The 25,278-nt window shown below is 36.8% G+C and overlaps 1 protein-coding gene across 1 annotated transcript in view; it reads left to right on the top strand.

The window, feature by feature from the left end:
- PDE11A (phosphodiesterase 11A) overlaps nt 1-25,278 on the top strand; it is a 380,751-nt gene that overhangs the window by 29,917 nt on the left and 325,556 nt on the right. Inside the window, exon 2 of the mRNA XM_082689397.1 lies at nt 20,137-20,295. Within this exon, the coding sequence (XP_082545523.1) occupies nt 20,137-20,295 (159 nt within the window). The remainder of the gene's footprint in view (nt 1-20,136; nt 20,296-25,278) is intronic.

The raw sequence follows: 25,278 nt of genomic DNA on the forward strand, positions 1-25,278 counted from the left end.
AGCAAAAATCAATGAAACAGAAGCTAAAAAGACAATAGAACAAATCAATGAAGCTAGGAGCTGGTTCTTTGAAAGAATTAATAAGATTGATAAACCCCTGGCCAGACTTATCAAATAGAAAAGACAAAGGACCCAAATAAATAAAATCATGAAGAAAGAGGAGAGATCACAACCAACCCAAAGAAATACAAACAATTATAAGAACATACTATGAGCAACTCTACACCAACAAATTCGACAATCTGGAAGAAATGGATACATTTCTAGAGACATATAAACTACCGCAACTGAACCAGGAAGAAATAGAAAACCTGAACAGACCCATAACCAGTAAGGAGATTGAAGCAGTCATCAAAAATCTTCAAACAAAGAAAAGTCCAGGGCCAGATGGCTTCCCAGGGGAATTCTACCAAACATTTAAAGAAGAATTAATTCCTATTCTCCTGAAACTATTCCAAAAATAGAAATGGAAGGAAAACTTCCAAACTCATGTTATGAGGCCAGCATCACCTTGATCCCAAAACCAGACAAGGATCCCATCAAAAAAGAGAACTACAGACCAATATCCTTGATGAACACAGATGCGAAAATTCTCACCAAAATACTGGCCAATAGGATCCAACAGTACATTAAAAGGATTATTCACCATGACCAAGTGGGATTTATTCCAGGGCTGCAACTTTGGTTCAACATCTGCAAATCAATCAATGTGATACAATACATTAATAAAGAAAGAATAAGAACCATATGATATGCTCAAGATGCTGAAAAAGCATTTGACAAAGTGAAGCATCCCTTCCTGATTAAAACTCTTCAAAGTGTAGGGATAGAGGGCACATACCTCAATACTATCAAAGCCATCTATGAAAAACCCACCGCAAATATCATTCTCAATGGAGAAAAACTGAAAGCTTTCCCGCTAAGGTCAGGAATATGGCAAGGATGTCTGTTATCACCACTGCTGTTCAATATAGTACTAGAAATCCTAGCCTCAGCTATCAGACAACAAAAAGAAATTAAAGGCAACCAAATGGGCAAAGAAGAAGTCACACTATCACTCTTCTCAGATGATATGATACTATATGTGGAAAACCCAAGAGACTCCACTCCAAAACTGCTAGAACTTGTACAGGAATTCAGTAAAGTGTCAGGATATAAAGTCAATGCACAGAAATCAGTTGTTTTTCTTTACACTAACAACAAGACAGAAGAAAGAGAAATTAAGGAGTCAGTCCCATTTACAATTGCACCCAAAACCATAAGATACCTAGGAATAAACCTAACCAAAGAGGCAAAGAATCTATACTCAGAAAACTATAAAGTACTCTGAAAGACATTGAGGAAGACACAAAGAAATGGAAAAATGTTCCATGCTCATGGATTGGAAGAATAAATATTGTGAAAATGTCTATGCTACCTAAAGCAATCTACACATTTAATGCAATCCCTATCAAAATCCCATCCATTTTTTTCAAAGAAATAGAAGAAACAATTCTAAAATTTATATGGAACCCATAAAGACCTTGAATAGCCAAAGGAATATTGAAAAAGAAAGCCAAAGTTGGTGGCACCACAATTCTGGACTTCAAGCTCTATTACAAAGCTGTCATCATCAAGACAGCACGGTACTGGTACAAAAACAGACACATAGATCAGTGGAACAGAATAGAGAGCCCAGAAATAGACCCTCAACTCTATGGTCAATTAATTTTTGACAAAGCAGGAAGGAATGTCCAATGGGAAAAAGCAGTCTTTTCAACAAATCGTGCTGGGAAAATTGGACAGCCACATGCAGAAAAATGAAATTGGACTATTTCCTTATACAATACATGAAAACAGACTCAAAATGGATCAAGGACCTCAATGTGAGAAAGGAATCCATAAAAATCCTTGAAGAGAACACAGGCAGCAACCTCTTTGACCTCAACCGCAGCAACTTCTTCCTAGGAACATTGCCAAAGGCAAGGGAAGCAAGGACAAAAATGAACTATTGAGATTTCATCAAGATCAAAAGCTTTTGCACAGCAAAGGAAACAGTTAACAAAACCAAAAGACAACTGACAGAATGGGAGAAGATATTTGCAAACGATATATCAGATAAAGGGCTAGTATCCAAAATCTATAAAGAGCTTAGCAAACTCAACACCCAAAGAACAAATAATCCAATCAAGAAATGGGCAGAAGACATGAACAGACATTTCTGCAAAGAAATGGTATTGTTGAAGGATAAGAATTTCATTCCATTGTCTTACTGTAAGATGACTGTTACTGTATATTGTCACTATTCCTTTCTGGTCTATGTTACTTTTAGGCTCTCTCTTTGCTTAGAGGACCTCTTTCAATATTTCCTGTAGGGCTGGTTTGGTATTTGCAAATTCTTTTGTTGTTGTTTGTCCTGGAAGATTTTTATGTCTATTTTCAGTGACAGCCTAGCTGGATACAGTATTCTTAGCTGTGTATTTTTCTCATTTAGTGCTCTGAATATATCATGCCAGTCCTTTCTGGCCTGCTAGGTCTCTGTGGCTAAGTCTTCTGCCAGTCTAATATTTATACCATTGTAGGTTACAGACCTCTTGTCCTGAGCACTTTCAGGATTTTCTTTGTCTCTGAGACTTGTAAGTTTTACTCTTAGATAATGGGGTGTTGACCTATTTTTACTGATTTTGAAGGGGGTTCTCTGTGCCTCCTGGATTTTGATGCCTGTTTCCTTCCCCAAATTAGGAAATTTCTCCTCTATAATTTGCCCCAATATACCTTCTGCCCCCCTCTCTCTTTCTTCTTCTTCTGGGATCCCAATTATTCTAATATTGTTTTGTCTTATGGTATCACTTATCTATTGAATTCTCCCCTTGTGATCCAGTAGTTGTTTTCCTCTCTTTTTCTCAGCTTCTTTATTCTCCATGATTTGGTCTTCTATATCACTAATTCTCTCTTCTGTCTCATTTATCCTAGTAGTTAGAGTCTCCATTTTTTATTGCACCTCATTAATAGCCTTTTTTTATTTCAACTTGGTTAGATATTAGTTCTTTAATTTCTCCAGAAAGGGATTCTCTAGTATCTTCTATGCTTTTCTCAAGCCCAGCTAGTATCTTTATAGTTGTCATTCTGAATTCTAGTTCTGACATCTTACTAATGTCCATATTGATTAGGTCCCTGGCAGTTGGTACTGCCTCTTGTTCCTTTTTTTTTTTTCTTTTTGAGGTGAGTTTTTCCATTTTGCCATTTTGTCTTAAGAATAATAGATGAATGAGAGAACAAAATGGTAAAAGGTAAAAATGACACCAGCAACACTAAACAAATCAGAAGATACCTGAAACCAGGGTGAAAAGAAAGGAAAAAGAAAGAAAGAAAGATTGAATGAATGAATGAATGAATATGATCAAGCTGGTGAATAGAACAGAGCCACACTAGATTTTGGGTGTAGTTTTGTCTGTTAGAAGAAACTGCCTCCTAAAATTTTGAAGAAAGAAATATATACACACACACACACACACACACACACACACACACACACACACACAAATAAGGGGAAATACAATGAAGGGATGGAATATGACTATAAAGAAGAAAATTTAAAAATATTTTAAAAAAGGAATTGATGAGAAGTTGGTAGAAAAAAGAAAGAAAAAAATTTTTTAAATAAAAGAAAAGAATGTGATCAGGCAGGAGACTAGAACAAAGTCATATGACAAATTTATATATTGGTCTGTTAGAAGAAACTGTACCCCAAAATTTTAAAGAAAGAAAAAAAATATATATATACAAAAAAATAAGGTTACATACAATGAAGGGATAGAATATAACTGTAAAAATGAAAATTAGAAAGGATTTTTAAAAAGGAACTGAAAAGATGTTGGTGAAAATAAGAAAGGGGGCGCCTGGGTGGCTCAGTGGGTTAAAGCCTCTGCCTTCATCTCAGGTCATGATCCCAATGTCCTGGGATCAAGCCCCGCATTGGGCTCTCTGCTCAGCAGAAAGCCTGCTTGCCTTCCTCTCTCTCTGCCTGCCTCTCTGCCTGCTTGTGATCTCTGTCTGTCAAATAAATAAATAAAATCTTAAAAAAAAAAGAAAATAAGAAAGAAGAAAAATTCAAAAAAAGAAAAAATAATTTTAAAAACGTAACTTCAAAAGATTAAAAAATCATAGGGAAAAAAGTCATGAATTTTGTCTGCTCTATTCCCCTAGCACTGGAGATTTGCAGTTCTTATTGATGGGTAAACTTGGTCTTGACTGGGTGTTCTTGCTGATCTTCAGGGAGAAGGGCCTGTTGCAGTGAGTCTCAGGTGTCTTTGCTCCATGCAGAATTGCACCACCCTTGCCAGAGGCCAGGCTAAGTAATCTACTCAGGTTTGCTCTCCGTAGCTTTTGTTCCCTGAACGCTTTCCATACAGCTTTGGAGGATGGGAGTGAAAATGGCGGCCTCCCAATCTCCAGCCCTGGAGGAGTTGGAGGAGCAGAGACCTTGGGGTCCCCCTCTTCAGTGTGCCCTCAGAGCAAAGCAGTTAATCACTCCTATCTCTCTGGTCTCAGGCTGCACTGAGCCCACCTAGCCTGTGACTGACCATTCCTATCTCTGGCGCATGGTGCTGGAGTCTCCAAACCCAGTCTATTCCTTTAGCGTACTCCCACACTGCTCCTCCCAGTGAAGGAAGGGGGTTCTTCCAGGATATGCTACTTGTGGGGTCCCTGCTCGAGAAGCAGTGGTCCAAATGTGCCTTGGATCACAGTTTATGGCAACCCTGAGCTGAGAACCTACTCCTCAGCTGCATCTTTGGAGCCTGCCTCCCTGCTCTGATACCTGGGAGCTCTGCCACACTCAGCAACCCCCTCTTTCTGTAACCCTGAGGGTCTTGAGACCACACTGTCCCAGTGAAGATTCCACCCCCTGCTGGTGTGATGTCCCTTCACAGAGCAGACTTCTAAAAGTTCTGATTTCATTCTCCACTGCTCTCTCACTTGATGGTAAGTGGCTGATGGAGGCTCCCTCCCCTCACAGCCTTTCTCCCCAGATACTGCCTCAGATTCACTTCTCTGCACATCCTACCTTTTAGAAAATGGTCATTTTTCTGTTCATAAAATTGCTGCTATTCTTTTCTTCAATCTCCTGTTGAGTTTGTAGGTGTTCAGAATGGTTTGATAACTACCTAGCTGAATTCCTGGGAACAGACAAAATTTAGGTCCCCTACTCCTCTGACATCTTGCCTGTACTCTTGCTTTTCATTCTTAATGGTGAGTTTAAAGTCTGAGTTTTACTGTGATTTATTAATCTCATTAAATTTTACATTATTTGCTTCTTATTTAAGAAACAAGGTTTTAGAGAAAATATTTGATATTGTCCTTGGCAAATTTTATAACTTGGTATTTTATATCAAGTATTTAATTGCAATTCATTTTTGTGTTGGTGTATAGGAAAGGAATACAACTTCAAATTTTTTTCTGTTTGGTTAAACAATTGACCTTGTGTTGTATTGATTAGATCACCTTTTCTCATGACCCGTAATGTCTGCTTTGTCATAAATTCTTTTTCCATATAGTCATGGATTTTTTACTAGGCCCTTTATTCTTCCTTTGGACTATTAGTCTGTGCCTGCACTAATATCATACTGTCTTGATTTCCATTGGTTATAGTAAGTCTTGATATCCGGTAGAGAATCTCCCAACCCCTCCCCACACCTTGTTCTTCAGAAGTATCTTGGCTTTTATTGTCCCTCCTTTCTTTCCTGTAAATTCTGTAATCAGCTTGTTGAGTTTCTGTTAGAATTGTGCTGAACTTAAAGATCAATTTGGAGAGAATTATAACATTCTTTATGATATTTAGTCTTCTTAACTGATAATATGACAGATCTTCCTAGTCACTATTCTTTAATGTCTTTCAGTGAAATTTTTAAGCTTTCTCTATAGAAGGCTTAACATTTTTTACTTTATTGTAGATATTAAAAAATGTCTTTTACTATTTTAAATTGTGTGTTTTAAAAATTTACTTTTTAGCTAATTGTTGTGGATATCTAGAAATGTAATTCACTTTTGTATATTGATTTTGATTCAACATCTCTCTTACTAAATTAAATTCCTACTTAAAATTATTCTTGGCAACATGACATAAATAACTAAAATGTGAATTTTAAGGGAAAGAAAAATAGTATTTATTAAGTTTCTACTATATGCCAAATAGTTAACACAGGTTATTTCACTTTATCTGCACAACTATTTTATTGCTTATTTCCTCAACAAACATGTATTAGGTAATTCCTGTGTTAAGGTTTTTTTTTTTCTTTGAGATTTTCTGCATAAGCAATCATAGCATGTACAAATGATGAACATTTTTATTTCTTTTCAATCCTTTACCTTTTATTTTTTTCTCTTGCTTTACTGTGTAAGGACTTCTAGTACAATGTAGAATAGGGTTGATGAAAACAGACATCCTTATCTTGAACTTCAGCTTATAGAGGATGCTTTCAAATTCTCTTTGTTAGGTATGAAGTTTCTCTGGGTCTTCTGAAATGCCCTTAATTGGGTTAAGAAAGTGACTTCCATTCCCAGTTTGCTAAGAAAGTTGTTTCTCTTCTTTTAAATCACAAATGAATATAGAAGGTTACCACCCCCCCCCTTTTTTTGGCTTCCATTTAGATTTGATTTTTTTTTTACCTTAAGTTGTTAATATACTGAATTACTTTAATTGAGCTTCTCATGATAAACTAATCTAGAATTCCTAGTAAAAACCAATTTGTTCTTAATAAGTTATCCTGTTTATACATTGTCTGATTTGTTTTATAAAAATGTTTATTTTCAGAGTTTTTGCATCTGTATTCACTCATAAGTGAGATTGGCCTATATTTTTCTTTTCTTATAATATCCCTGTCTGGTTCTGAAATGTGTTATATTACAAATAACTCTTTTTCCATTGTATGGAATAGTTTGTATAAGATTAGAATTTCCTAATGCTTTTTTGGTATAGTAGAATTTATGGTAGAATTTCCTGGAAATTCATCTGGATCCTGTGTATGTGTGTGTTTGTGTGTGTGTGTGTGTGCACACATGCCTGCACACACACCTAATGGGACTATTTTAAACTACTGATTCAATTTCTTAAAAGCTTTAAAGAGTTGGTTTTGTTAACATGTATGGATCTGTTTATTTTTTCTAAGTTGTCAAATTTATAGACCCAGAGTTGTTCAAAACATTTTATCTGTTTAATCTCTATAGCAACTATAGTTTTACCCCATTTTATTTAAAAATTTTAATGCCTTTCTGGGGCATCTGGGTTGGCTAGGTTGGTTAAGCATCTGCCTTCTGCTCAGGTCGTGATTCCAGCTAAGGTCAGGGATCGAGCCCTGCATCAGACTCCTTTCTCAGCGGGGAGACTGATTCTCCCTCTCCCTCTGCCTGCAGCTCCCCCTGCTTGTGCTTTCTTTCTCTTTCTCTGTCAAATAAATTAATAAAATCTTTAAAAAAAATTTTAATACCTTTCTTGTTTTTTCCTTTTGATTATATTCTCTAGATTGGTATATTTTATTACTTTTTGGACCTTTATTGACCCTCTTCATTATATGTTCATTTTCTTTTTCATTGACTTCAGCTCTTATTTTTATCATCTTCTCTCATCTTTTTGAGTTTTGTTTGCTATTCTTTTTTTCTAATTCCTTGTGGCTGGATATTCACTTCACTAAGTTGAACTTTTCTTTCTTTTCTAATGTAAGCATTTAAGACTAAAACTTTAAGAATCTTTATAACTCAGGGCGCCTGGGTGGCTCTGTGGGTTGGACCTCTGCCTCCGGCTCAGGTCATGATCTCGGGGTCCTGGGGTCAGGCCCTGCATCGGGCTCTCTGCTTGGTGGAGAGTCTGCTTCCCCCTCTCTCTCTGCCTGCCTCTATGCCTACTTGTGATGTCTCTCTCTCTCTCTGTCAAATAAATAAATAAAATTAAAAAAAAAGAATCTTTATAACTCTGTTATACAAAACTGTCCTTGTTTTGATACATAATACTTATAACAGCACCCTGTTATTTTTCTAAATATTTTCTAAAAAGTTTATGATTCCATTTTGGTTTTTCTGAATGATAAGCTGTTCAGCAATGTATATTAAATTTTCAAATGTATTTTTTCTTTATTTTATTTTTCTAACTAAAGTGCATTGTAGTTAAATGATATATTCTGTATGATACAGTTGTTTGACATGATGATTTCAAATTGGCCAGCTTGCTGATCCAGCTCGTAGTGTTTTCCTGTTTGATGTTCACATGACCAATAGTATGAAGTGTCCTGTGTTTGGGTGAAGGGTGTAGCCAGATATATCAAATGTTCTTGTATATGTGCATGTTGGTGGGTAGGCTATGGTGGGGGAAACATGCTCATAAGGTGTTCTTTCTTTTTAAGTAAACAGAGGGATTGAGACACTACTAAGTTTTAAAGTTGAACTTCCCATTGATATTAGAAACCTGTTACTACTTCGTCCATGGGAGCATGAAAGAGTCTTATAGATTTGGTAGCCCAGGGTTTTTGTGGATTTTGCTTCTGCTGTTCCATCCTATGCATACCCTAAACCAGGGAAGAATGGTAGGTGGTTAAATTACTCATTTTATTAAAGTGAATTGAGATTTATGGAACTGTTATAGAATGGTTCCTGACCTTGTCTAATCTTTCTAATGCGCCAAACCCAGACTGGAAAACTGTGATGGTTGGCTCTGCCGAGGACTTGATCTATTTTGTAAAAAGGCCATTATGGTGTTCTGCCAGCCAGTCAAGGAAATATCTGGAACAAGGCAGCAGGCAGGGAGACCCGTTTCAGGAGGGGCTAATTCATCCTATCCAAGGTGGAATAATTTAGACAAGCCTGCCAAAAATCAGTGTGATTCGGTTCTCCAGGATATCTGTCTAGACGGCTCCTACTTACAAGAATTTCTTAGAAAGCATCTTGATGCTTTATCCTGGAAAAAGTGTTGAGTCCACTCCTGTGTCTGTCCAGATTATTTATGAATGATTTGTGTTGGTGGAAACAAACCTCTGATAGACCTAACCACATATCAGCATCTTCAGTTTGATACATGGCTCTTCATCTCATATTAGAGGACTAGAGATTCATGCCCTACTGTTTTGTGATGCACATGACCATATAACTTCTGGGGCGTGTCCAAGAACTCTCAGCACTGCTGTTTACTTGCAGCCAAGCTAGGATGAGCGCCAGGGAAATGGAGAGCCTGGTATAGGACAGGAAAAGAGGACTTCAGGGGCATGGTGACTTATAGAGGGAATGCAGTGAATATGGAACCAACCAGCTCTAGGGAAGTAGTGACATGCGACTTCCAAGACTTCTTCCCAGTGAAAGAGCCTGATCTTTTCTAATGTGAACTTTGAGTGGTTGAACACTCTTGTGGCTGCAAGATTTGTTCTTAATCACTTTCTTTCAAACTTATCATCTACTGGTTTAATAGTTTGTTGAGAATTTTGTTTTGTGAACCAGTGTCAAACTGCTAATTTTTAGTTTCTAATATTTATCATTTTATTAAATCAGGATGTCTTCTAGCATTATATACACTGTGCCACATATGGTGTTGTGATGTTTAGCCATTAAATGTGGAGAAGGTCAGATTCTTAGAGTTGAAAGATCCATCTATATGAGAAAGTTGCCCAACTATAGTATCTTGGCAATCCTTTTGTCCTTTGTTCTCTGTGATTTTCAGAAAATATCAAATTCAGTCTGTGTAGCAGTTCAATTAGACTGAAATTTTATGGTAAAAAATTTCATAGCCAGGACAATGATAGCTTAAAAAATAGCAGGGCTATTTAGACTGGTGCTATATCTTGCTAAAAGCCTAGAGAGCACTAGGGCGCCTGAGTGGGAAAGGTCAGGCCCTGACTGATACAGTTGCTAACGAATTAGTTATATTTTGAGGCCACTTTTCAGGTTATCTCAATGGCCCACAGTTTGAAAAGTACAAGGAGGTTTCTTTGTTTTTTTTTTTTTTTTTAAGATTTTATTTATTTATTTGACAGAGGGAGATCACAAGTAGGCAGAGAAGCAGGCAGAGAGAGAAAGGAGAAAGCGGGCTCCCCGCTGAGCAGAAAGCCCGATGTGGGGCTCAATCCAATGACCCTGGGATCATGACCTGAGCTGAAAGCAGAGGCTTTAACCCACTGAGCCACCCAGGTGCCCTGAAAAGTACAAGGAGGTTTCTGCTGGAGGTGGTCTTTGTTAGTTTTATTTATTTATTTATTTATTTGAAGAGAGAGAGAGAGAGAGAGAGAGAGAGCAAGTGAGCACAAGTAGGGTAAGAGGCAGAGGGAGAGGAAGAAGTAGTCTCCCCACTGAACAGGGCTGGATTCCAGGACCCCGAGATTATGACCTGAGCCAAAGACAGAAGTTTAACAGATGCCACCCAAGTACTCCCCTTTGTTAGGTTTTAATAAATGGTGAGATCAAGTTTCTAGTGTATCACTGTTCTATTTATACTCCCAACCCAGATCTGGTTTTTCATGCATTACTGTCTTGTCCTTGGCTTTCCCTGTATTCCTGGTTCCTGACTGTTTGGTGCCTGAACCACAACTCCATGCTGATCAAACCTTCTTCATATTTGCAGACTTCTTGACCTTCCTGGTTCTACCTTATAGCCTCACCTCCATGATTCACTGCAGTTCTTGGATGTCTGCTCTGTAATAGGAAGGAAGGTGCCTCTGGCTGACTCTTTGCATAGCTTTCTCTTCAGGTACTGGCCTTTTCTCAGACATTTTAGTTACACACAGTAAAACTTATAGGCCATGGAGTTGTATTTTAATTCTACATACAATATATCTGTAGACTTAAAGTATATTTGTAATAAGGATCTGTGCTCTCTATTAAAGAAGTTTAATAATTCATCACTTTCTTTTGTACCACCTCAACTGCAGTTTTGGTTTCAACTGTGTTGTAGTTTTCCCATTGTCTTGTGTCTTTTGCCTTGAGATATATTTGTATTTGTCATAAGAAAGATAAACAAAAATAGCCATGATGACTATAGTAAGGGCCAAAGAAAAGCGCCAACTAAGAAGGGAAGAATGAAGAAAGAACACCAGCAAGCCAAGTTGACTTTAGCAACATAACTAAAACGGATAACCATGCAAGCAACTAGGTAATGACAATGACACTGAATAATGAGTTCAAATGACAATAACAGTGGTTTTGAAACTTCATATTAAATTCTTTTATGGCATAGGTTAACTGCTAATTCAGTTTGGAAGATTTAAATGAAACTATGCTCATTAAACATTTACCAAAGAGGGCTGACCTCTATGTATTTGCAAACTGCTCCACCACCCACCATATCACTTAAGGTCCATTAAAAAAAAGAAGCCTCTAAAACACATGTATTTGGGGTAATATTTTGTCCTATTCAAATCTAAAGAATTTTTATGAAAGAATTCAGAGAGACAAGATTTTTACTTACTGGAGGGGAATGACATTTTCTGAATACATATTAAGAACAGCAATGAAAATTTTGTACTTTTCTCAGCAAGCATTGACTTAGGAGGCCCAAAGAATTAACTATCTAGTTATTATGTCTTTGTTTTTATGCATTAAAATCTCAAGCCTTACCTCAATTCAGAACAATTAATTATCCTTGGTATGGAGAAAAGCAGGATAGTACTTTTGTAATCTTTAAAGACAGATCAAAATTTTCAAGAGCTTAGCCTTTTAAGAATTTTCTGGAGAATAAGTCATGTTTATGTTAAATCATAAATGTAAAGGAGATGCTTTTATTAATGAGGATCAAATGAGTGTTACTAATTGATATACCAATAAAAGCAATTTCTGTTTAAGCCTCAGACAGTTTGGCAGTCTATCAGTTTGAGTTTCAAGGTTTATTCCTTTTACAGTTCATATTTCCATTAGCTTCTCTACGCAATTCCATCTGGCAGTTTAAAAAGATGTAGATAAAACATGGGACTGAACTTGTTATCCAAACCTTTCTTTGCAGGGGTGAAATAGTAGGGTGCTGGAGAAGGTGTGCAGGCCTGATAGGTTCAGCCTTGGGGGAAAGTGGATGGAAAACATAACGAAACAGAACAAAGTGAACACATACACTTGTCTTGAAAGCTCTAAAGCAGAGGTTTATAATCTATTCCCCTCAGAGCCCTGGAGGCCTTGGGCTTATTAATAAGGGACCTCTAATTCAGTGGTTCTTAACCAAGTCAGATCTCCTATCCAGCCCCTCGTCCCACCTATATGATTTAACTGGTCGGGGTGGGGCTAGGACCACTATCCTAAAGCTAAATGTCCACTAAAGCTCCTCACATGAGTCCAATGTTCCCAAGGATTGCCAACCACTGTTCTATTCCTATGAATGTATAAGTGTCTGAAGAAAGAAGAAATACCATCTATACACAAATATCTTGTATCACCTTTTCTCTATAATTTATGGAAACAATGACTCAGATACAAATTCATTAAACACATCACAGAATTAATAGGGCCTTTTTGCATTTACATGTTTCCTCATATGTATGTTCTAAAAACAAGATTACCATCATGTCGACATTCTCAGATTTGAAAAGTCTGATCATTTTGGTTATGAAGAACCCAAATTAGGGTTGAAATTGTTAAAACAATCATCCTTATGGGTTAAATGGTGCTCAAGACCAGTTCTTGGCTTAATCATGAGCACTGGAAAATTTTACTATAAAGTGTTGGAGAGTTAAGCTTTAAATACAGAGAGGATGAAAGAGATCTTATGTGATCCATGCTTGTCATGAATCTGAGACCTGGATAAAATTCTTAGCTCTGGCTCCTGCCTTGGGGAGCCTTGAGTGGTTTCTCAGAGAAGATGAAAAGAAGGGATGGACTCCCTTTTGCTTTGATGCTCCTTTGTGTCTCTAAATTGTGTCTCTTTGGAGCTGGCTGGGATTCTTGAGTGCAGCGAACATAGCTCTTTTCTTAAGGACCTGAAAACTCAGACTACAGAAGTTCATTCTTTCTAAACCCTCAGTGGATCTTATAGGTAAGACCAATTTTCTGGGTGTGCTATGTAGCATCACATTTGACTGAGGAATTTGTAGAATAGGCTGCAGATCCTGAGGAAGAAGTGTACCAAACTACTGTTCTCTATATAGCGGGCAGAGTTCAGTTCCATTGCTAAAAAGTAAAAATTGTTCTTGGCCTTATTACTTTTCTTTTAAATATTAAAAGTCATAGCATCATAGGCAAAAATAGGTCTGCACAAAAGGCTGAGAAAATCTCTACACTACTTTTTATAAGAACAGTTATACTTAAAATATTTGAGATAGGAAAAATATTATGACATAAAAATACTTAAAGCAAGAAGAGTCTACCACAATCATGAGAAACTCATTCCAGATTTTAACAACCTTATTAAAGAAGCCCCTACTTTAACTTATTAGAAACCTCATCTGTCATAGATCATTTCTTGTTCTTTTGTCCTAAGGGAGATGAGTAAAAATTGGACATTATTCTCCATGTGATATTTCATTATAGACCTAGAGGCATCTGTTAGTTTCCTATTCAAGTTGCTATTTTCAGCAATAAATAGGCCAGTGTTTCTACCTTATTGGTCCTGTTTCCTCCTTACTTGGCCTTCTTTGCTATTGAGTGGGATGAACACCTGAAGACCTCAGGTTAAAAGTTATTGATCTCGGGATGCCTGGGTGGCTCAGTTGGTTAAGCAGCTGCCTTCGGCTCAGGTCATGGTCCCAGTGTCCTGGGATTGAGTCCCACATTGGGCTCCTTGCTCGGCGGGGAGCCTGCTTCTCCCTCTGCCTGCCATTCTCTATGCCTGCGCTCACTCTCTCTTCCTCTCTCTTTCTGACAAATAAATAAAATCTTAAAAAAAAAGTTATTGATCTCTTACCTAAACTATCTCTACTTTCCATTCTAAGTACTTTTCCTGAAATTTAAAAAGAAAAATATATATATATATATATATTATTTATCTCTCAAACTACTTTGGGGGAAATACCACCGTATGGATGACCTATACTCAACTAAACCTCAAAATGTATACAAGGGAACTCCTATTCCCACCTCTGAATCTGTCCTTTCCTGTGTTTCTCACTCAGTGAGTTACTCTGCCACTTTCCCGGGTACCTGTACCTAACATTTGGAGTCATTTTTTACACCTTTGCAAACTTTCATCAAATTAATCATCAAGTCCTACTGATTCTACCACCTGAATATCTTTCAACCCAGTCCATTCCCATCACCCCCACCATCATTAACCACCATCACAGTCCAGAGATGGTCTGTCTCTCACCTAGATCTGTTGCTTCCAATCCATTCTTCACATGTAAGCCAGAGTGGTATTTCTAAAGTGAAGAATCAGTTTTGTCATTCCCATCCACTTTCTTAAAACCCTCCAGGGCCCTCCTCTTCCTGTGATAAATCAGTAATTCTAAACCAGGTCACTAGGCACCCCTTCATGAGTCTCCAGCCAGCCTTTCCTGTCCCAGATCAGACTCTTCATTTGAGAGCTATCTTCAACTTCTTCCAATTCCTCAAACTTAACAGTTTTCTACTGCTTTGCATTTTGGGTACTATTTTCTCTTTCTGAGACACTGATTCTTTGTCTCAGCTTAAACATTTCACTTTCTTTGGAGGATTTTTTCTGACCTTACAGTAAATGTGGCCTCCAGCTACATCTTCCAAAATGTCCTATGTTTCCCTTACTACTACACTCATTTGTGGTCATTGGTTGGCAAGAGAAATCTATCTTTTTTTGCTGTCTTCTGTTTTTAAACTTTCCTTCCCTATATCACATCAGAGTAATATGTTTCTTTAACTAATTATTTACCTAGTTTTCTTCTTCTCCTACAATTAATTTATACCTCAGTTTTATGCTCAACTTTAATTTTCTTAAAATTAGGAAATTAGTCTAGAGATTAATATACATTAAGAAAGTGTACAATTATATCAGCTCTTCTCACCTCCCATTAGATGGCTTCTATCAAGTTTTTGAGTTAATTTGTGAGACTCATCCCAGAAATAGTGTAATGAAGACTTGGACAAAGCATATTTTAAGATGAATTACGTTTTTTTAAACACTAAAACCTAATGAGATAAATCTTTCAGCACAGCTTTTAAATTGGAAGATAACACCATGTATGTCAACATAATTATTTTTTCTCCTTGTGTTAGAAGTTTATCAGATGGATACAGAGAATTGGAGAGGAGATAGGAGGGTTATTAATATTTTTGTGCCCCCAGTCATGCTGAAGCATCTCCATGTCTATTGTTCTCATGGGGCTTTGGATAGTTTGACAATGAATACTCCACAGTCTTTGTGGCTAGTCTATGCAGAGTTGGACTTAGGTGGATGGGGCCCTTCTCCAGAGACGCATATTATCATAAAGGTAAGAACAGATGGGCCATGTCTACTCCAGAGTGGGTTTTTAAGTCCAGTCTAACACAATCCATCCCATCTGATATGCAACCACTAGAATATGTGGTGCTCTCCTCAGTTCTTCCTATCTTAGGCCACTCCCTTTCAGTGAATTTTATTGATCTCACTAGTAACTAATCTCCTTATGATTGAGGACAGTTGTTCTCATATGAGAATCACCTATAAACATTTAAAAAATGGCAATGCCTAATTTCATTGATTCAGTTTAGGATGGAGCCCAGGCTCTGGTCTTTTGAAAATCTTCTCAGGTAATTCTCACACGCAGCTTGTGATTGAGGTCACAAGATGCACATCACCTTGCTTAATAAACTGATTCATCAACCTTCTTGTGTTTCTTTATGTAGACTTTCACCTTAATCTGCATCTCCTCCATTCCAGTAAATGGCACTTTAATCCATAGTTTCTCATTTTTTTTTGTTTAAATTTTTTAATTTAAATTGTAGTTAGTTGACATATAGTATATAGTGTATAGGAGTATTCTACTCCTGAATATTAGTCTCAGGAGTAGAATTTAGTGATTCGTCACTTGCATATATTGCCCAGTGCTCATCACAAGTGCCTTCATTATTACCCATCACTCATTTAGCCCACCCACCACCCATCCCTCCAACAACCCTTAGGTTGTTCTCTATAGTTAAGGGTCTGTCTTATGGTTTGCCTCTCTCTTTTTTCCCCCTGTTAATCTGTTTCATTTCTTAAATTTTTAAATTTCTTAAATTTCATTTCTTACATGAGTCACCTAGTTTCTCAAATTAAAATGAGAGATATACTCTTCTTTTTCTTGCCCTCCCAACCTCAACTAACCCATCAGGAAGTTCTGTAGATGCAACTTCCAACCTATCTGTCTTACCTTCATTGCCTTTCTCTTAATTCAGACCATCCTCTTGCCTTGCCTGGACCATTAAAGTTTCCTAATTGGTTTCTCTTATTCCAAGCCTGTATTATCTTGCACAAAGTTCTTAATTTTTTAAACATGGTTTTAAACTTTTTATTATAAAATATTGAAGCATTTAGAAGGAAATAGGCCCTCTAGGTTTATAAAATCTTCACATTGTATTATATTTGCTTCACAATTGTTCTTTTTTTCTAAAGAAAGAAAATTGTTGGTAGAGTTGAAACCTCCTCTGTACCCCTCTCTGACACTATTTCCCCTTCCTTCCCAGAGGTAACCACTTAAATAAATTTAGAGTTTATTATTCTCATGTATGTTTTATACTTTTGGTACATATTTGAACCCATACTTGTGTTTAGGATTGTTTTTAAATATTAGTGGTATTATACAGATGGTATCAGATTATAGGTTGTTTATTTTACTTAACATGTTTTTGATATTTGTTCATGTTAATATAAGTAGCTTTAGTTTACTCATTAAAATTGTTGCATAGTATGATATCAGAACAAGAGATCATAATTTATTTTTCTATTGACCAAAATTGAAATAAATGGTTTTTCACTTTTTCTTTTCATAATTGATGTTGCAGTCAACATTTATGTATTTCTTTTCTGTACATGTGCAAAAGTATTCTAAATATACACTAAGGAATGAAATGTGGAGCCTTAGGTCCTTTCCAACTTTTCTATATTTTGCATAATTGCAGTACAAACTTAAAAAAATTCCTATGACTAAAAAAAAAACTACTGTGGAGTACCTATGATATGCCAGTAGGAAGCCGGAAACGAAATAAAATCTCTGCTGTTTTAGATCTTACATACTAACAGAGGGAGAACAAGTAAACTAATAAGTGATTTCAGGGAATGCTAATTGCTGGATAATGAGTCATATCATCTTCTGCTTCAAGATCTTCAATGATGTTCCACTGTACTTAGGGTTAATGTTATAACTCCTTTCCAAACCTGTAAGGCTTGCCACCATCTGCCCCCTGCCTCCTTCCTTTCTCCCTTTGACTCCCTGTGCTTTTGCCACACTGACATTGGAGTTGGGGGAACTTACTAAGTTTTTTCCTTCTTCGGGACCTTCATGGGTATTGTTCTAACTTCCTGGAAACTTCTTCTCAACTTTCTTTGGCTAATCCCTACTCATGATGCAAGCTATAGCTTACTTATCCTGTTTTCAGATAGACCATAGACATAGGTACCTCCTGTTAAGTCTCTCTCATAACACCCTTCTCTTTTCCTAGTATCACTTACTACAACACATGATTATACATTTATATGTCATCTGCCTCAACTACTAGATTGCAGGTTCTGTGAAGGCAGGGATGATGCCTCTCTTGCTTCCTGCTGTATCTCCTAGCTCACAGCTTGGTGCATAATTGTTCCTTGGTGAATTTTTAAAAAATTAATACAAATTAGTGCTTTTCTGAAAATTTGGTTGCAGGCTCATTTTGAGCAGGAGATTTGGTTAATCTGGGTTTTTATTTCCCTCTCTCCTTCAGGGCTCTTCCCTCCCCTAACTAAGGTTAGGGTAGCTTGGATGAGTCCCCAGACCAAAACCAGGTCTTAGTATGGAGTTAAGGGCTCCTGTCCTTGTGATACTGAAGATAACAAAGATGATAAATAGAGAGATAACTCATCAGAAGGCCAACAGTGTTTGGTTTTGAGGCGTCACCTGTCCACAGTCAGCCTCCCTCGACTCAGATGAAATTCAGCTCTAGATGGTAGTAGACAATGGGCCTTCATTGTTTTTTAAGTATCTTATCAGAAAGAATATTGAAGTCCTTGGGAGAAGCTTCACTCCACTCAGTCCCTCGCTTGAAGCAGTGAGCCAGAATCTAGTTAATCATCTTCCTTGGAGCATTTTTAGTCCCTGTTAGCTTTTCTTTTCTTTTCTTTTTTTAAGATTTGATTTATTTACTTGAATCAGAGTGAGAGAGAGCACAAGTTGGCAAGGAAGTAGACAGAGGGAGAGGGAGAAGCAGGGTCCCTGCTGGGCAAAGAGCCTCTGTTACCTTTTTCAAGAGCCAGTTTCTTTTTTTTTCTCTCTCTCTCCTTTCTTCCTCCCTCCTTTCTTTTTCTTTCTTACCATATGAAAGTATTATGACATTTCACACCAAAATACTGTAACATGTATATTCTAAAAAAAGAACATTCTCCTACTTAATTACAATACCACTATCACACCTATGAAAGTTTATGTTGATAAAACAATACTACTGAATATAATGTCCTTGTTCAACTTTCTCTATTTGTCACCCCTCCACACCCAGAAATTCCACAATAATTTTCAGTGAAGGATCACACATTTTATTTAGATTTCAGGTATCTTAAGTCTTCTCTAAACCAGCACAGCTCCCATGGCCCTATTTTATTTTTATATTAAAAAGTATTGTCTTTCACGATATTGATCTTTTTGAAAAGATTTTATTTATTCGTTTGAGAGAGAAAGAGGCAGAGAGAGCACAAGCAGGGGGAGAGGCAGAGGGAGAGGGAGAAGCAGATTCCCCGCTGAGCTGGGAGCCCAGTGTGGGACTGGATCCCCGGAGACTGGAGATCGTGACCTGAGCCGAAAGCAGATACTTAACCATCTGAGCCACTCAGGCATCCCCAATACTTATATTTTTGAAGAGTTCAAGTCAGGCTTCTGATAGAATGACCAATAATCTGCATTTTTCTTAGTTTTCTTTTCCTGAATGGTCAGATACATGTTACACATTTGACAAGAACACTCCATGTTTTTGATGATGTCCTCATCACATTGCATTCCATCAGGAGGCATATGATATTATTTTGGCTCATGAGTGGTAATGTTAAGTTTGATTACTTGTTTAACGTTGTGTCTACCCTGTGTCTTTACTATAAAGACATCATTTTCTCTTTGAATTTAAGAGAGAGTCATTGGAGTGGTACCCTGAGACTTTGTGAATATTCTTTTTAACAATATTTCTACATAACCACCATATAACCACATTTTACACAGTGGTATTAGCATCCATTGGTGATCCTTGCCTGTGTATATTATTATATTGGTAGTTGTGAAATAAATAATATATAATTTACCATTCCTTCTACATTTTTAAAGCTGACATTCTATAAAGAATGTGCTCTCCTCCCTCTTATGACACTGTTTTTTTGTTTTTGTTTTTGTTTTTTTAATAGTATCATTGTGAGCTCATAGGTTCTTTTCTCATAGGACATTTTGACCAGAAGTAAAGCGGTGCTTTTCTGCATATTTTTTCATAGTACTTAATATGAATTTATGGTCTTTTTCTTTTATGATACTTCATAATCAGTTGTCTATGTGAAATAACAGATTTGAGTAAATAGCATAGAGTGGAGTTCCACTAAAAACACTTGCCGCTGGGAGGCACCTGGGTGGGTAAACAACAACCAACTCTTGATTTTGTCTCAGGTCATGATCTCAGAGTCCTGAGATTGAGACCCGTGTTGTGCTCTGTGATGGTCCCCATGATGTGCATGGAGCCTACTTAAGATTTTCTCTCTCTCTCTCCCTCTGCCTCTCCCCTGCTCTCAAGTGTGTGTACCCTCTCTCTCAAAAAAAAAAAAAAAAAAAAAAAAAAAAAAAAAAATCCAAAAAACAAACACTTGCCTCTTCTCTAACTTTGAGGGTTTAAAGTTTTTTTCATCATTGACCATGTTTAACAACTATGGTAGTGATTTATTTTCATTTATGTTCCTTTGGTGACTTCAACATGAAATCAAATCTGGTATTATTATTAAGAATTCTTTGGGTAAAATTCCTGGTGATAAAACATCATACACAGAATTACACTTCTTTCTCCTTCTGCCTGACAACAACACACATGCATTTAATGCACTCTCTGTCTTATTTTTAGGATCGAAGGTTCAATGATGAAATTGACAAGCTAACTGGATACAAGACAAAGTCACTATTGTGCATGCCTATCCGAAGCAGTGATGGTGAGATTATTGGTGTGGCCCAAGCAATAAACAAGATTCCTGAAGGTGCTCCATTTACTGAAGATGATGAAAAAGTAAGTTTTCATGCCTTTTGTGACTTGTATGCTCCTTGATCACTGATTGCTCTTTTCCCTGAAAAGGACAAAACTTGTGTGAATCGTTGTTAGATTAACCTATTCATGGATCAAAGAGCTTTTCTCATGTTACACAAAATGTAATAGAAATTTTGGATATTTCATAGAATGTGGTAAAATTGAAAATAATTACTTCATCTTTTTCTTAGTTTACTTTTCATTGCAAGCCTCAGTAGTATTCTTTCCTAGGTCTTTATCTTCCTTATAAGCAAGCTTTTTAATTGAGGATCACACCACCACCACACATGGCCCAAGGGAAGATAGGGAATTAGGAAGATGATTGTGTTTCAGAAACTCAACACTTGCTCTTGTGTTTTCATAACTACTATGAAGAATTGTTTTCTCAGTTCTTTATAAAAATCTCAATAAAATGAATGTTATTTAATCATTATTCTAAATTACTAATTAAAAAAACATTATTTTTTATCCCCAAAGAACAGTTGACTTTAGTAGAAGTGATGTATTTTTTTCTGAAATTTTAAGTTCTTTCACCACAGTTTATTCACCAGCTCATATTAAAAGAGAGACTCTTCAAAAAGCTGGGGTTCTTTCTGCTTTGAAGCTCTTACCTTCATATTGCATAAAATCTGGTAGGATATTTATGAAATTTGTGTAAAAGCAAATCTCAAATTAGTTTGTTTGATGACTGCCATATACCTATTTGATTAAAAAAGACACTTTATAATGTAACCTTCTGGATGTAAGCTTGCTATTTGCTAGTGCTAATTACTAATGCATTAAATGAATGCAAATGTTCTGGTACAAAAGGTTAGAGTAAAATATGATTATAAGGAGACAAGATTTTTAAGTGAAGAGAGTCCTTTACTGAGGTTATATCTGTAGTTAAATTTGAGTATCCCAAATCCCGGAAAAGGTTTATAAACCTTTGCAGTTTATGTCTTGAAAGAAAGACTTCTTTCAAGTAAGAGAAGATGTGTGGCATAGTGGCTGCATATAGGCACAGCAACAACAGTCTACCCTGGTTGAAATTCCTTCTTTGCCATAGCCTGTGTGACCTTGAGCAAGTTGCTTAGCTGTTCTGTGCTCCAATTTCCTCCTCTTGGAAGAGAGATGATAATAATAATAACTGTAGTAGTAAGCATCTCATTAGTCTATGGGGGAGAGCTTGATAGGACCTCAGACAATGTCTCACCAATTCAGTGAAAAACTACAGTGTGAAGATACTTGTGTTGGGGCTGTAGGAAGCACAAAGATAAATCCCAAATGTGTTATGTTATCCTGGCGCTGAACAAGGCAGAAGGCAAGATCATCAATAAGATGACCTAGAACATGCTATGAATGCCTGGGAAAGGGAAAGTTTATCACCTGAAGAACTTGAAGAGGCTTCTAGGAACAGGCAGCATTTGCTCTGATCTTTCAAGAAAGCCTAGGCTTCCATAAGACAGAGTCAGGTGAAGGTGAGGGTGTTTAGGGATGTATACAATGGAGGCTGCCTCATTCACTCTGCAAATGCTTCCATGGAATGTACTAATAAAGCAAAAATGTTATTTTGTACCAAATGTGAGAGTCTTATAATAATGTGCCTTTTATAAGGATTCAGATAATAGGATTCAAGTTTTATGTTTTTCCAAACACATAACCACCTGCCCACATTTCCCAAATAGTTTAGTTGATGGATGGTAGTTCTGTCTTTACTCTGCCTCCTTCATTTGAAAGGATCCTGTTATATATTTAATTCTCATCTCTGATTGTGCTTATGTTAGATTTGTTTTCTGGACTTCTCTTAGTGGTTGTTTACTTATGGCCTAGGGCTTCATGGGCTCTGAATGATTTTCTGCACCTGGCTTTGACTTAAACAGCATCAGTGTCTAGCTCTACTGAGAATGAGGGCTGGGACGGAGGTCCGGCCCCACTGTGGATAAATGGGCCTGGTTTGGGTGAGACACTTAATCTTGTGACTCTCTGTTTTTTTCCCCATCAACTATACTATTCACCATTTATAGCATGAGAATTAAATATGATCATAAATTACAAATATTTTATAAAATATAAGATACTAGGTAAATATAAACCATAAATTTTTATTTTTAAATTACCATTTTCCCAAGAGATTTAAATGTTCTTCTATATTTGTCACTTATCCTCAGGCAACTTATTTCTTAGATTCAACATTGTTTGAGTATCACATTTCCTCCATGTGTTATATTTTTTCTCATTTGCAATTATCCCATGTGCCCACAATAGCATTTTATTTTTCAGCCTCTACAATTCCCTCACCTGATTTAAAAACCCTACTCTAGTCTTACTTCTTGGATGAAGTCTTACCAGTTCAGGCAAGTTGATTATGTTCATGCAGGTGACACTAGATGGAGAGTATTTTACCTCAACTTCTATATCTGGTTATTGTTCTTTCCTGCAAGGATTCTATATATTATAGACAAAACAGAAGTGGTGAAGAAGAAAAGCAGAAAACAAAATCTAGAAATGATTACTAGGAAAGAACAAGATCTAGAAACTTCTTTCAAATAAGAGAAGATGTTGTGGCATAATGGCTGCAAAGAGGTCATAGCAACAGTCTAGCCTGGTTGAAAATCCATCTCTGCCATAGCCTTGGTGAACTTGGGCAAGTTGCTTAGCTGTTCTGTGCTCCAATTTCCTCCTCTTGGAAAAGAGATGATAGTAGTAATACTTATCTCATGAGCTATAGGGGGGATTATATGAAAGAATACAGGGAGAGAACTTGGAAGAATGCCTAGCACATAGTAAGTCCTCTTAAAAATTAGCTCTCACTGATAGTACATCAATACATGCCAGATACAGTCTGGTCTCAGTTCAAAAACTAGCTCTATATAAGTGGTCTATGTCTATACATTTTTATTAAGGATAGCCTATATACCAGTTCCACTATTGGAGTTACAACAATGAAATGAGGCATATGCGTCTTTATAAATTTACATTTCTCTCATGTGATTGTTAATGCACAGAGTATTTTACTTGGCACAAGGAAAAAAGAAAAGTCTCAGCATAAGACTATGCTTATGCTAATTTGAATTCTACTTTTTAGAGTTATTTCTTACATATATGTCCACATGTGAATGTAGTCTACATTTGCCATTATTAGAGATTATGAAGTTTTTTTTTTTTCTTTTTCTACATAACCTTGTTTGCTTAGTCACTGTCCTATTACTGGAAATTAGGGTTATTTCCAGTTTTTCACTAATTCAAAATAGCCCCTGAATGAACATCTTGAACAAATTACCTTTTTCTTTTGTGTTATTTCCTTGGGGTATATTCCAAAGACTGAAATTACTGAGTCAAAGGGCAAGAAAAGTTTTATAGCTCTCATTCCAAGATACAGATAGCTTTTGGGAATACTAAACCTATTTACAATAGTAGTAGCTTGCTTATACCTCTTTTTTTGCAGAGCCCTGCCAACTTTGTTCAGTCCCCATTTTAAAACTCAAATTAGTTTTCCTCAGTCTGCCAGCCAGCTTCAGACAACCTCCTCCCATACTCCCCAGTATTAACTTAAGCAACATAACTTTCAGTATGGCCTGTAAGTAAGGGAACAAGGAAGAGAACTGTAAGGCCCAAACTCAGTGCTAGGTAGGGGACTCCAAATCAGACAGTTTCCAAGGCAGATTCAAGTCTTTGCCCTGCTGCTTATTAGCTGAGTGACCTTGAGCAAGTTGCTCAATCTTTCTTAGCCTCGGGACCCCCATAATAGCATTGTGGTGAGGGATAAAATAGATAGAGATGTAAAGTGCTTAAGGTAGCACTTACCAGTAAATGAACTTCATGAAATGTTGTCATCTATTTCAAAGTAAGACTAAAATAATTTGAACCTTTTTTTGTGATTTTGCCACCATTTGTATGGATAGTGGGAAATTTATCGCACATTTAGCGTAATATGATTTGTAGATCCTGATATCTTAAAATGTCAGCTTCTGGAGAGTATCAGCTGTGTTGTGTTTGGTATAATTCCAAACATTTTACAATATGAGAATCAGTAAATTATTTACCCAGGATAAACCGAAAATTAAATGTAGTATATTCATTTCTGGGTTGTTTATGTATCTAAAGCAATTGTGCATAAGATCATACTGTGTTTCTTGAAAATTCAATGCCTATATTTCAGTGGCTGTGCTGTATCACATGGAAAAGTCTGGAAAGGTCATTAAGATAATTCCCACCAACCCTGCCTTCATCCAATGAAGGAATCTTCACTTGACAGAGAGTCATCCAGACCCTACCTAAAAATTTCACTTTTAGTGACTTTAAAATCATCATACTCTTTAAAATTCTAGCACAATAGCAGGAATTTTATCAGCACTGGTTAGAGTTTTGAGTGAAATAATAGTCTACCATCGACACATATTAGTAATTTAAATTACATACTGACAAATTACTAGTTCTGTAATTACATTGGAAGTGCACACAAAGGCAGATCATACAAAGGAGATGATTGGAATTCCTGGTTTACTTCGTGGGTTTCTAGCAAATGTCCCTGTTCTTCAGTGATATGTGTAAGCTAGCTGATTTACGTGGTATGATTATGCTGCTTGCATCCAATTAGTTTATCACTTTGGTATTCTTGGGTGAATGAAGAGAGGCATTATTTTGCAGAATAAAATGAGACCTGGATGAGAGCAAACACTGATGATCTATCAAGGTGTGAGGGCAGACCAGATGAAACCTGGCCTATGGAAGTGAACATGGGCTCTCACCTGCCTTTCCCAGGTTACCCATACCTGGTCCCCAAAGGAACCATTTCTTATTGCAGTGTTGCATAAAGACTGTCTATTGCAATCACTTTCCAACAGCTGCCATATCAGCAGTTGTAGCTTGAAGTTCTTTAGCTAATCTCTACAGGGTTTCTTTAGTGTGTGGTCACCACTTCCCAGCTCCTAATTCAGAATGTTCAGCTACCCTGCTGCTCTCCTTCATGCCAGCATGATCAGA

Source organism: Mustela nivalis (genome assembly GCF_964662115.1).
Source record: "Mustela nivalis genome assembly, chromosome: 11".
Taxonomy (NCBI): domain Eukaryota; kingdom Metazoa; phylum Chordata; class Mammalia; order Carnivora; family Mustelidae; genus Mustela; species Mustela nivalis.